The 12,414-nt window shown below is 45.1% G+C and overlaps 1 protein-coding gene across 2 annotated transcripts in view; it reads left to right on the top strand.

Annotated features, from left to right (window-relative positions):
• FRAS1 (Fraser extracellular matrix complex subunit 1) overlaps positions 1-12,414 on the top strand; it is a 356,925-nt gene that overhangs the window by 317,171 nt on the left and 27,340 nt on the right. For both annotated transcript variants that reach the window (XM_083631513.1, XM_083631512.1), the window contains exons 56-60: positions 2,132-2,292; positions 4,569-4,716; positions 6,830-7,035; positions 10,381-10,537; positions 11,408-11,608. In XM_083631513.1, the coding sequence (XP_083487639.1) occupies positions 2,132-2,292; positions 4,569-4,716; positions 6,830-7,035; positions 10,381-10,537; positions 11,408-11,608 (873 nt within the window). The remainder of the gene's footprint in view (positions 1-2,131; positions 2,293-4,568; positions 4,717-6,829; positions 7,036-10,380; positions 10,538-11,407; positions 11,609-12,414) is intronic.

The following is a 12,414-nucleotide window of genomic DNA, read 5'->3' as shown; positions in this document are numbered from 1 at the left end:
CCTAAGAGTGTGCTCCAAATTCTACCCTTCAAAGTTCTATTGCCAGTTGTCATGGTGACATCGAGTGATGGGCAGGTAGGTGTCCTCCATCATGTTAAGATAAAACATATTTGTCTGCATCTAGCATGCATCAGTGTTTTTACAAGTGCACTTGTAATTTTGTACTTTTTATTTTTTGATAAAGAATACAAAATTTAAAAAATGTCTCAGTATTTTTAAAACAACAACTGATAAATGTTAGCCAGTTTGTTTCCAAAGTATGTGTTTCACCTCCTTCCTTCCTGGACCATCTCAGTAAATGTTGGCAGGAGTTTTTCACGTTTTAATCAGCAAATTCCTTAGTAGATAATACGGCTGGAGTGCGTCATTTAGAGGCAGTTAGAATATTTGCTTCAAGGTCACAACATAAGCTAGCTACTCTTTCATAGTCTTTGACTACCTATTTATCCTTATAAACAATTTAAGGCAGCTTACTATAAACATAATGTAGTATCTCTCCACCCCCTTTCTAATGTTATTTATTGATGAGAATGAATAAAATGGGATTATTCTTGATTAACTGGATGTTAGGATGGTGCTGAAATTTAGTGAAGTGACCTGACTCGGACAACAGTTTGTTGGATATTGGCTGTATGAATCCTTAATTTTGAACTGCAAATGTGGAAAATAAAGTACAGGTGGATTAAAAAGAAAAAAGAAAAGAATATTTGCTGTCATGATAGGGTTCCAGGCTGGTGTCTGACATTATTTCCTTGATGAGCTAACTAGACATGCAATAATGATCCATTGTGTGGTGAGTTCCCACCCTCCCCGGGTGGAAATAATGACACATCACACAATTATTAAGGTTAATGGGCTAAATAAGGCCACAACTTTATTGGTTACAGGTGATGAGCGGTATTGGCTTAGGCATTGGTCCTAACCGACTGTATCCGACTTCAGCCCGTCCGCTTGAAGTCCGGGAAGGGTTAACCACCACTGGGTGACTCCTGCTGATGCACATCCACTAGGAACTCCCCCGGGGTCACCGCTAGGGGGCGTGCCTTAGGCCCTCACCTCCCTAGGCTTCGGACAGGGCCACGCCCCCCGGAATCCTTTATTGGACTACCCTTCAATATGCGGGGCAAGTGATGGCACTAGCTCCCCTCTTCCATCTACAGAACAATACCAATGCCTAACCGCCAATACCAAGAAAGTTGTGATGATTTGCTATGAGGTAGGCGAAAACCAAGTGGCTGGTGCCAATTTGCCAAGTGGAAAAATTCCTACCAGGCCCCTCAACGGCGACCAACCAAGGTCCATAGCAAGGTCAAGGAATGAAAACCTTATAGGGTGGGAAAAACTGGAACAGCTGGCAGACTGCAAAGAGGGAGATCCCCAGCCGCATCCTGCCTTAAATAGGGCAGGCCATGCTCCCAGAGCCAGCCGATTGGCTGGCCAGGGGGTGACGTGGCCGGGAATCCCCCCAATTGTGCGGGGGCTGGGAAGCCCATAACCCCACCTCCTCTGTAGGGCGGAAGTGGCTTTAGTAATACCTTCCCTTTAACACTGATTCAAGGAGGGATCACTGTTATGTACTGAGTTGAATAGGATCCAAACTGCAGCAGTCTGATTGGTCCTAGAACAATAGGATCCAAAAGGCAGCAGTCTGATTGGTCCTAGAACAATAGGATTCAGAATGCAGCAGTCTGATTGGTCCTAGAACAATGCAGCAGTATGATTGGTTGGCAGGAACCACCCAATCATGCTCCAGATAGAAGTGAATCCACAACCTGATTGGCTTACAGTAGAATTCCGGAATTAGCCAATCATGTGCAGCCCATTGTGTAAATAATGTATATAAAGCAGATACTTTGAGGGGACTTTCATTCATTCCTCCTCACCACTATGAGCTGAATAAAGAGCATGAAATCACTTTGCGACTCTGAGTATATTTCAATCACTGTGCTCTCTGAAAATCTTTTCCCAGGTTTATTTTTAGGGCAGCACAGCACAGCTGTGCTGGCTGAGGCTGATGGGAACTGTAGCCCAAAACATCTGGAAAGGAACCAGGCTGGCAGACGCTGCTTTAGAGATGCTACCAGTAGTCACCTTTTCCCACAAACTCCTCCCTTCTCTCCCTTCCTTGCAGGAATCATTGAAATCCCCGTTACTAGACACGGCCCTGACCTCTCGACCCCCACTTCTGTATGGTGCGCCACTCGCACATTGGATCCGCCATCGGCAACTCCGGGTGTCGACTACATACCCAGCTCCAAGAAAGTGGAATTTCGCCCAGGAAGAACTGAAGAGGTATCGCTACATTTTTTGCTATTACCGAGCAATTAGTACCTGGGACTAAACTAAGCATTGTCTCATAAGGAGCATTCAAATGCATTTGTGTCGTGCATCTTGTGTGTTTTACTTGCCTAGTCTGTACAGAAATGGTCAGATCAAACAAAGAGCCAAACTAGACATAAATCAGGAAAAAAATGGTAATTAGGGACGGATGGAACTGTCAGTTTTGGCTTCTCTGACTTTCTCGTTTTTTTCCAGCCTGAATTTCAGATCATCACATTTTTGCATCAGTTTGTGATTTAAAAAGAAAAATGTCATTACAAAAATTTGTCAACATTTTTGTGAGCATTTCCAGCAATATACATGTGATTTATTTATTTATTGCTCAACATGCACATTTTTGCAAGTAATGTCCCCTAATATAATACATTTATTTTCACTAATATATGCATTTTAATGCCCATGTTCTCCTAACATTTCTGCAGACATTTTTTGGTTGGATAACTGCATAACAAAATTTGGAGAAATTCAGTTTTTGAAGGATAGCTGCAGTTTGGATTTCATAGTGTTTTGGAAGATGGGAACGAAACCATTTTTAATTGTACCTAGAAAGCACAGTACCAAACTAGAGACATTGGAGGGTGGTTATGATGAGCCTAAATCCACACTAAAACTTGCCACCGCCACTCAGAACTCCTTCCCTGGGGGGCTGCCATTTTTTGCACCCAGATACTTCTGGAGGAACAATGCTGTGTGATCATTTATAATTGTTTTTGGCAAGGGGAAATGGTGACCGCCAGCCAGCAGTTATTGGAAGGAACTTCAGAAAGTGAGGCTGAGTTCCCTCCCCTATCAAAAATTACTGTGTTTGAGCCCCTGGCTGGCCTCCTCCAAATTCTTCCTGAAAGCTGTCATCTGAGAACATCTGGCTCAGCGCGGTTCCTGTTACATAATCCAGAAAACAAACTGTGTCCCAGGTATCAGATGTCTGGGAAAGACATGCACAGAACTTTGCTCAGGTACACCTAACAGTCCGGATATTTTGGGCTGTTTCTTCATGCATCTGAGATAAGCAGCGATGCACAAATGAAAGCAGGTGCCATTTGTGGATCTAGAAGAGCCCAACACCATTGACTCCTCTCATATCCTCTGGCATTCCTTCTCACACATACCTAGATTTAGGTTTGATGAGGCCCTAAGCTACTGAAGGTAATGGGGCCCTTTATATGTCCGCTGTCCTTTGTCAACAACAAATTGTCACTGTTTTTTTGTGTTGAAAATATGCTATATGGTAATTTATGGACCTAAGAGGTATCTAAAGCCATTTGCAAATAACAAAATATGTATTTTATCAAAGTAATTGTTGAACTGAAATACAATTAAGAAGCATATTAATAGTGAAATACAATTAAGAAGACGTATTGTGATGGGATGTTGAGCTGCTTGTGCGTAAAGTTACTAGTCCCTCAGTGTTTGGCTAAGTCCACAAACCACTGTCTGTAACGGAGCCCCATAAACATGGCTCCGTCAGTCGCTGGCAGAATCCGACAGTGGGCGTTTACGGAATTTCTTCCAGCATAAAAGCTCCTTAACGGAAACACGTCTTCTGGACTCTCTACGTGACAATTTCCGGCGAGGAGTGGGCGTCCCTATAGGAGGTCCTGAAACCTCCTCGCTGTTCTCGCTGGAATTGTCTCTGAGTCCTCCTTCCGACTCACTATCCCTTGGAACTGCCTCTCTCCCCCTGCTGGTTCCCTCATCAGCTGACAAGTCTCTGCCAGCCTCTGTGAGTCTCTTCCTCTCCAGTTCTCCCGATGGCAGTTCCCTGACACGTATATATACTTTTCCTGCCAACCTAGCAGTTCGAAAGCACATCAAAGTGCAAGTAGATAAATAGGTACTGCTCCGGCGGGAAGGTAAACGGCGTTTTCGTGCACTGCTCTGGTTCGCCAGAAGTGGCTTAGTCATGCTGGCCGCATAACCCGGAAGCTGTATGCTGTACACTGGAAGCTGTACCTTGGCCAGTAAAGCGAGATGAGCACCACAACCCCAGAGTCGTCCGCAACTGGACCTAATGGTCAGGGGTCCCTTTACCTTTACCTTTATATATACTTTATCTTATATTTTGGAAACGTACATCCAGTTTTTTTCTTTAATTTTTTTGGGGGCCCCCAAGAGAGTGGGGCCCTAAGCTGTAGCTTGTTTAGCTTATACATAAATCTGGCACTGCCTGTTTGGTCGGTTTTATATATTAAGAAAGTAGGCCTTTTTATTTCTCTCATCTCCTCTAGTACTGCACCTTGACAATTCTGGATGATGCACAGTACCCAGTCATCGAAGGGGTGGAGACATTTGTCGTCTACTTGAGCTCGCCGCAAGGAGCAGAGCTGGCCAAGCCTTTTCAAGCAATGGTGGCCATTAATGACACCTTCCAGGATGGTAAGAGGGTCAACAAAGAAATATTTTAGTGTGGCTGGCGCTCATAGAATCATAGAATTGTAGAGTTTGAAGGGATTACAAGGGTCATCTGTTTCAACCCCCTGCAATGCAGGAATCTTTTGCCCAATGTGGGGCGCAAACCCACTGTCCTGAGATTAAGAGTTTCATGCTCTACCGACTAAGCTATGTAACTGAGCTTCAGTAAAACAACTTTCTTGGCAAGCTTAGGGCTGATGGGCATTTAAAAATGTGTACATGCACACTGGCTTCTTACTCGTAGTGTGTTTGAATACACCACATGCAGAATTTGTTTCTTTATTGTCTGCAACTGGAAGTGAATAAGCCCATGGGGATGGCTTCTGAAACTGATGGAATATGCTGAAATGGCGAAATTAACTGCCAAATTAAGAGGACATAATGACAAAGTGTTTAAGGAGGAATGGAGATCCCAGATGGATTACCTAATCAAATTAACACCAATATATGATGTCGCAGACAGGATTTGAAATATAAGCAGTGGATTACTAAAGATTTAATGGTCGCAGGGTTTAGATAATAAACATGTGTGTGTTATAAAACAGCTAATAAAAAGTAAAAAACAAACATCAGGAAAGAAGTGGTTGGAGATCAAGAAGAAACTTTGTATGTTAAAAAAATGTATATGATGATAATATTGTTAGAGACCAAATAAAAATTAGATACAGTGGTACTTCAGGTTAAGTACTTAATTCGTTCTGGAGGTCCGTACTTAACCTGAAACTGTTCTTAATCTGAAGCACCACTTTAGCTAATGGGGCCTCCTGCTGCTGCCGCGCCCCCGTAGCACAATTTCTGTTCTCATCCTGAAGCAAAGTTCTTAACCTGAAGCACTATTTCTGGGTTAGTGGAGTCTGTAACCTGAAGCGTATGTAACCTGAAGCGTATGTAACCTGAGGTACCACTGTAGATGAAGTGAAGGCAATGCCAGTACTCAGTTTTGAGCACTGGAATTGCCCTTAATGTGGTTCCATAGCTCCAAGCAAGATTTTCAAGGCAGTACGCAGCAGTCCAGCTTACACTGAGCAACAACTTGCTCCGGTTCTCGAGCAGGGGATAGTCAATTTATGGAATTCACCATCGTGGGATGTGGGGATGGCTGCCAATAGCTGACATGGTTTTAAAAGAGGATAAAGATGAATGCAGGGAGGATCAGAAAATCAGTGGCTATTGGTCATGCTGGCTATACATTCCTTCCAGGTTCACAGGCATTCAGACCTGGATGCCAGTTCACACCTGAAAGCTGGTTTCCGAGGAACATGATGAGGAGAGACGGTGATTGTGCTCCTGCTCTGCTTCTGGGCTTCCCAGAGGTATCTGGGAAACAGGATGACGGACTAAATAGGCTGTTGGTCTGATCCAGTGGTCAGCCACCTTTTAGGTTCTCAGATTGCTTCATCTAGCAGGGCCTGAAATCTGTACCTCATTCTCTAGTCATGGGAATATGAAGCACTGCAGAGTAGCATTCATAAGGTCAGCTGTTCCCTATTAGGGACACAGGTGGCGCTGTGGTCTAAACCACTGAGCCTCTTGGGCTTGCCATCAGAAGGTTGGTGGTTCAAATCCCCACAATGGGGTGAGCTCCCGTTGCTCTGTCCCAGCTCCTGCCAACCTAGGAGTTTGAAAGCACACCAGTGCAAGTAGATAAATAGGTACCACTGTGGCGGGAAGGTAAATGGCATTTCTGTGCACTCTGGTTTCCGTCACGGTGTTCCTTTGCATCAGAAGCGGTTTAGTCATGCTGGCCACATGACCCGGAAAGCTGTTTGTGGACAAACGCTGGCTCCCTCAGCCTGAATGCGAGATGAGCGCCACAACCCCATAGTCGCCTTTGACTGGACTTCATCATCCAGGGGTCCTTTACATTTTACCTTTTACCTCTTGTCTACAACCTACCCTGCTGGCAGAAGGCCTGGACCCCACTGTCCCCTGTTCAAGGCACCAAGACCCCCTGTGACCTAATTAAAACAGGAGTCACGCATTCCTGAGCTTGCAGCTTCTGAGAAATTATGCCCTCATTTTTCAGCATACTGTAGGCCCGCAGAAGTTTGCGTGATTCCTCTTCTTTCCTCCACAGTGCCGAACATGAAATTTAGTAAAGAATTGTACCCTGTGAAAGAGAAGGAGGGCATCCTCCACATTCCCATCATCCGCACCGGAGACTTAAGCTATGAGTCGTCGGTCAGGTGCTACACCCAGGGCCAGACAGCGAAAGCCATGGAGGACTTTGAGGAAAGGAGAAACACGGAGGAATCGCGTGTCACTTTTCTGAAAGGGGAGAAGGTGAGTGGATGTAGCTCACAATGAAACAACAGTCAATGAATTGGTGGTCACATCCGATTTGTGAAACTCCCTGCCTAGGAATGCCCATCTTTACAACTCCCTTTCACTGCACTGCAAAGTGCTTTCTTTTTACAGACAGACATTTATTTACTTCAGTTATTTATATACCTAGTGGTTTTTCCTTAAAAAAAAATGTTTAGGGGTACTCTCGAGAAAATCACCATTTTATAGTTCAAATCGGGGAAAACAAATACAGTAAATTGACAAAAGTACAAAGAACATGCATTACCTCATATTACACAGCTGACAGATCAATTTCAATTTATTTATTTATTTATTTACGGCTATTAGCCCATAAAATATGTACAAACATAAAAACACAGGGACATAAAAACAGATATATCCGACAACAGGAGGTGAACACCACGATGCAGGGGTGGGTCATTGAGCAGAGCCAAGTGACAGCTTGGGGCCAGGAGAGCTCCAAGGGACAGATCACAGAAAAGGAAAACTGAAGACGAACTCCGACATGCACTCTCATCATAACAGTTCGATTAGTTTTGATGTTGTTGTTGGTTTTTGGTGGTTTTTGAGTGTGAGATAACCGCATTCAGAAATCTCGCCACCTGCAGAGTTACAGAAGGATCTGTATCCTGCAAAAGCAGTGCGGCGTGTGACTCAACATGCCTGCCAACCAAGCACAGTAAAGCAGGACCCAGGAATTTAGCCCTGGCTACGCTATGTAGGGGACAGTTGAACATTATATGTGAAAGAGATTCAACAGTTTCCCCGTCACACACACATAGCGGAGACACCAAACCCTTAGAAAATCTGTGGTTCAGCAGGTTCGATGGAAAGACATTGAACCTTGCACGAATAAATGCACGTCGGTGTGGTACTGATGAAAGAGATGACATATATGATGGAAGGCCAAGTGGTGGGGTTATTCCGTGATACCTGGGAGAGCAGACACCCCCACCCCTGGCGAGGTTGTGTTGATTTTCAATGTCCGCTAATCTTTGCTCAATAAGGCTTTTGGCTGAGCGTAAGTTCATCTTTAAGGAGTCCGCTGGGGAAATTCCGATGCTCAGGAGTTTGGCATGGATTTTTCCTACCCACGGATTGACAAAGACGTCCCGCCAGAGGCACTGAAAAAGATAATGGTCGGGAAGCCTATGCCAGCTGGACAGCCAATAGCCAAAGACTCGCTTCCAGATGACAGTCTCCAATGATGCAATCCTTAACTCCAGACGTATGGCTGCGTTGCTCACACACATGGGGAGTTTCAGAAGGCGACGGAGAAACTGATTCTGCAATGTCCCCAGTGATGTTAAATTGGACCCTGGGGCCCAGAGCGGGGCAGCATAACAAAGGGTGGAAACCACTTTTGCGTGGTATACCTTCAATGCAGAAGGGATGTGAGAGGCTCCGTCGGCCGCAAGAAATTGGAGTAGAGTATAAAGTATTGTTTTCCCTTTGTTTAGTAAATACTGTATCTGTGGCTTCCAGCTTAGATTGTAATGAAAAAAGACTCCCAGGTATTTAAATTTGAAAACCTGTTCTAATTGGACTCCATCTAACTTCCAGCTGTAAGTTTTCCGAGACCTGGTAAAGACCAGGACTTTAGATTTCCCATGATTAATTGTCAGATGGTTAAGTTTGCAATAAGCCGCAAAAATCTTTAGAGCTCTGCATAAACCAACTCTAGAGTAGGAAAGGATCGCTGCATCGTCGGCATATAGGAGCAAAGGGCAGCGAAAATCAGCTAGGCGGGGGGCATGAATGTTGGCTTGAGACTCGTTCAGAAAGAGCTTCATATCACTGATAAACAGGTTGAAGAGGAGTGGGGCCAAAATGCAGCCTTGGCGCACACCTCTATTTATTGGGACCTCGTTGGATAGGTTTCCCGCCGGTGTGAGTCTCACTCTAGCCGACGACCCATGGTGTAATTGGGTTATAAGCCATAACAGCCTTCTATCTATGCCCCATCTCTCTAATTTCTTCCATAGGCAATTTCTTGGGATACTGTCGAAGGCAGCCTTTAGGTCTATAAAAGCGACACATAGGCGCCCCCGACTTGGGGCAGAATATTTTCTGGCAAGATGATACATGATTACCATATGGTCAGAGGTTGAATAATTGTTCCTAAAGCCCGCTTGCTCATGGCCAATCAAATTTGAGTCGTTTGCCCAATGGGACAGCTTGGACAGCAAAAATTTTGCATAGATTTTCCCGATGATAGACAAAAGGCTGATGTTCCGATAGTTCTCCGGGTCAGCAGGGGGACCCTTTTTATGGACTGGCACGATCACGGCCTCCTTCCATGACCTAGGGATAAGCCCCGTAGAATTAATTGACAGATCACAGTAACTTCCACATTGGCATGAGGTTGTGTGTACTAACATCTTCCTGATTCCACACATCCACATTCCACACTGCTTCACACATTAAACGCTCGCTTCTGTCTAAGATTCAGGAAACACCGGGAAAGGAAATGAAGCCGCCATCGGGGGGTAGCAACGGAACTGACGGTTCACAGTACTATTCAGTGGAGCTGACGATTCACTGTGCTAGAGAAGAAACAATTTTTATTTTTAAAAAAGTTTCTTCTCCCGTTAGATTCACAAAATGTTTAGAGGTATGTGTACCCCTGCACCCCCCCGAAAAATGCACTGTATATACCACTTCATAAAGGGACATGGGTGGCACTGTGGTCTAAACCACTGAGCCTAGGGCTTGCCGATCAGAAGGTTTGAATCCCCACAACGGGGTGAGTTCCCGTTGCTCAGTCTCAGCTCCTGCCAACCTAGCAGTTCAAAAGCATACCAGTGCAAGTAGATAAATAGGTACCGCTGTGGCAGGAAGGGAAACGGCGTTTCCGTGCACTGCTCTGGTTTCTCCAGAAGCTGCTTAGTCATGCTGTCCACATGACCCAGAAAAACTATCTGCGGACAAACCCTGGCTCCCTCGGCCAGTAAAGCGAGATGAGCGCCGCAACCCCAGAGTTGTTCATGACTGGACCTAATGGTCAGGGGTCCCTTTACTTTTACCTTTATACCACTTCATATTTTAAAGCAGTCTCCAAATGGTTTGCAGCATGCGAAAACCTGGCCTGCCTAACAAGCAATGCTAGTGCGCTGGGCATATTAGTTATTTTATCTGCTATCCCAGTCTTCCTTTTTCCAGATAGTCCTACTTATTACTGATTTCTTGTATTTTTTTATTATTGTGCTGGGAGCTGCCATGAACATTTTGCAGGAGAGGCAGCATATTTGTGTTTTTAATAAACAGGTTAGCCGGGTTACCTACCTCCTTGTCCTTAACTCTTGGCATCCTTGGCTCTAGGTAAAGAACTGCACTATCTTTATTAATGACGACTCTGCCTTTGAACCGGAGGAGAAGTTCCAGATATACCTGAGCAACCCTCTTGGAAACCACTGGAGTGGGGCTACAGTTGGCAAGAATAATATGGCCTCCATTATTATCTCCAATGATGAAGATGGTAAGAGGAGCTGGCCTGCATGCGCCAGCCTTTACGTGTTTTTGGACCCACTGGACCAGTGGACCCCTGGCCTTGTCCCTGAATTGTGATTTGGGAACCCTGAAGCTCCTCTCTCCTTAGTTGGTTTGAGCCTTGCCACATTGCTGGAGCCTCGGGGCATCTGTGCTAATTTCCTGCTTTCCTCCTGCTGCCGAGTTTGCACCGTCAGTCTGCTAGAACAAAACTCTGCTTCTTCACCTACAAGAAAGTGCCTGTATCATTGTTCTTGGGCGGGAGCCAGGGCACAGAGGTTAAAAGGTCATATTTAAGTGCCTAACAATCAATTTACTTAAAAATAGCTTGCAAACATTTACAAATAACTATTGGCCTTTAAATGCAATTTGCAGAACAAGTGGCTCACAAGAGTTGATAAGTAGTAACGTTTAACTGCAATTCATAAGAAATCTTACCCGCAGTTAACTTCTTATGTATTTATTTACAGCCTGAGTGCACGTAAAAAAACCATATAACCCATCCCTTTCCCAGATACTTATAATTCCTTTTTTATCTACTGGGTCACCACGTTCCTCTTGTGCATAACTTCTGAGTATTTATCTCTGCTTTTCAACAGCACTCTCAACTTAATTGGGCTTGTCTGCTCCCAGATTTTCCTAACTAAGTCATATTTAGTTAGTTTAAGGGAGTTTCCCCATAATTTAACATGTAGAAACCTGGCCACGGTTATTATATATACAGCACTTGGCTCCAATATTCTGGTTACACAGTTCCAGCAGACACATGTATAGTTTTAATTGTATAAACCTAACTCAAAGTGTTCTTCACATCTGGAGACACAAACAAGCAGCTTCTATTTTTCTTCTGTTTCTCTAGCTCCCACCATCGAGTTTGAGGGATCTGCTTACCAAGTCCGTGAACCTCCTGGGCCTGAAGGGGTTGCTTTCTTGAATGTCAAGGTGCTGCGGAGAGGGGACCAGAACAGGACCTCCAAAGTTCGCTGCAGCACCCGGGACGGCTCTGCTCAGTCTGGGATTGATTACTACCCAAAGAGTCGAGTCCTCAAGTTCAGTCCTGGTAAAGCACAGAAAGTCCTCGAGTTCTGCAATAATTGTTTGGAGGCAGAAAATAAGCTTGCTTATGTCTTTTCTTTCAACGCCATTGTGGGTGGGGCGGTCCGGAGAGGCTAATATCCGAAAGACATGGAACAAAATTGCTGGCATCTGTCTGTCTCGAGAGACAATGGAGTGCGCCTCCAGGGGTGAAGTCAACCCGCTGGAGATTCACAGCGCCTGCTGTGGCTGCAGAGACCGCTAACTCGTAACTTCTGCCTCCCACGTTGTTTTTGCTGCAATATCACCTCTGAAGTGAAGTGATCTCCCTGGGGTGCAAGTCTGGGCCATTTGTACTGAGATCCTGAGCTGCCCAGACAACAGGACCCTCCTCTCAGCCTTCCTGATGTGGTCCAAAGGAAAGCAGAGCAATATGTTTGGCACCAGCTTGGTTGCAAGAGTTGCTAGAAGGAGACGTACAGGACTGTCCTTCCTTAAAGCCCTTCCGTTCCCTTAGCTCTGCCCAGTCTGCTTCCTTCATCCCAGTGCTGCCCAGCTCCCAAGCCCCTGCAGAACACATGGGATATATTCCTGCTGAAATTAAAGGCCCATTCATTTTGCTTGAGTATCACTGTGCTCAAAGCTGACCTCTTGAAGTCAGTGGGACCTAAGATTGCTTTGAATGGTGGCTGGTTTGTCCCTGTGGTTTTCTGTTCCTGGGGTCCATGTTTTTTGCTTATCCCCACAACCTTCCTTTGCTCCCCAGCTTACAGTTCCCTTGACTCCCTTGTTTTCAGCCTCCCTTCCTCTCAAGGCCCTCTCTGCTCCCAT

Source organism: Podarcis filfolensis (genome assembly GCF_964270895.1).
Source record: "Podarcis filfolensis genome assembly, chromosome: 9".
Classification (NCBI taxonomy): Eukaryota; Metazoa; Chordata; class Lepidosauria; order Squamata; family Lacertidae; genus Podarcis; species Podarcis filfolensis.
This window is presented reverse-complemented; position numbering and strand designations above follow the sequence as displayed.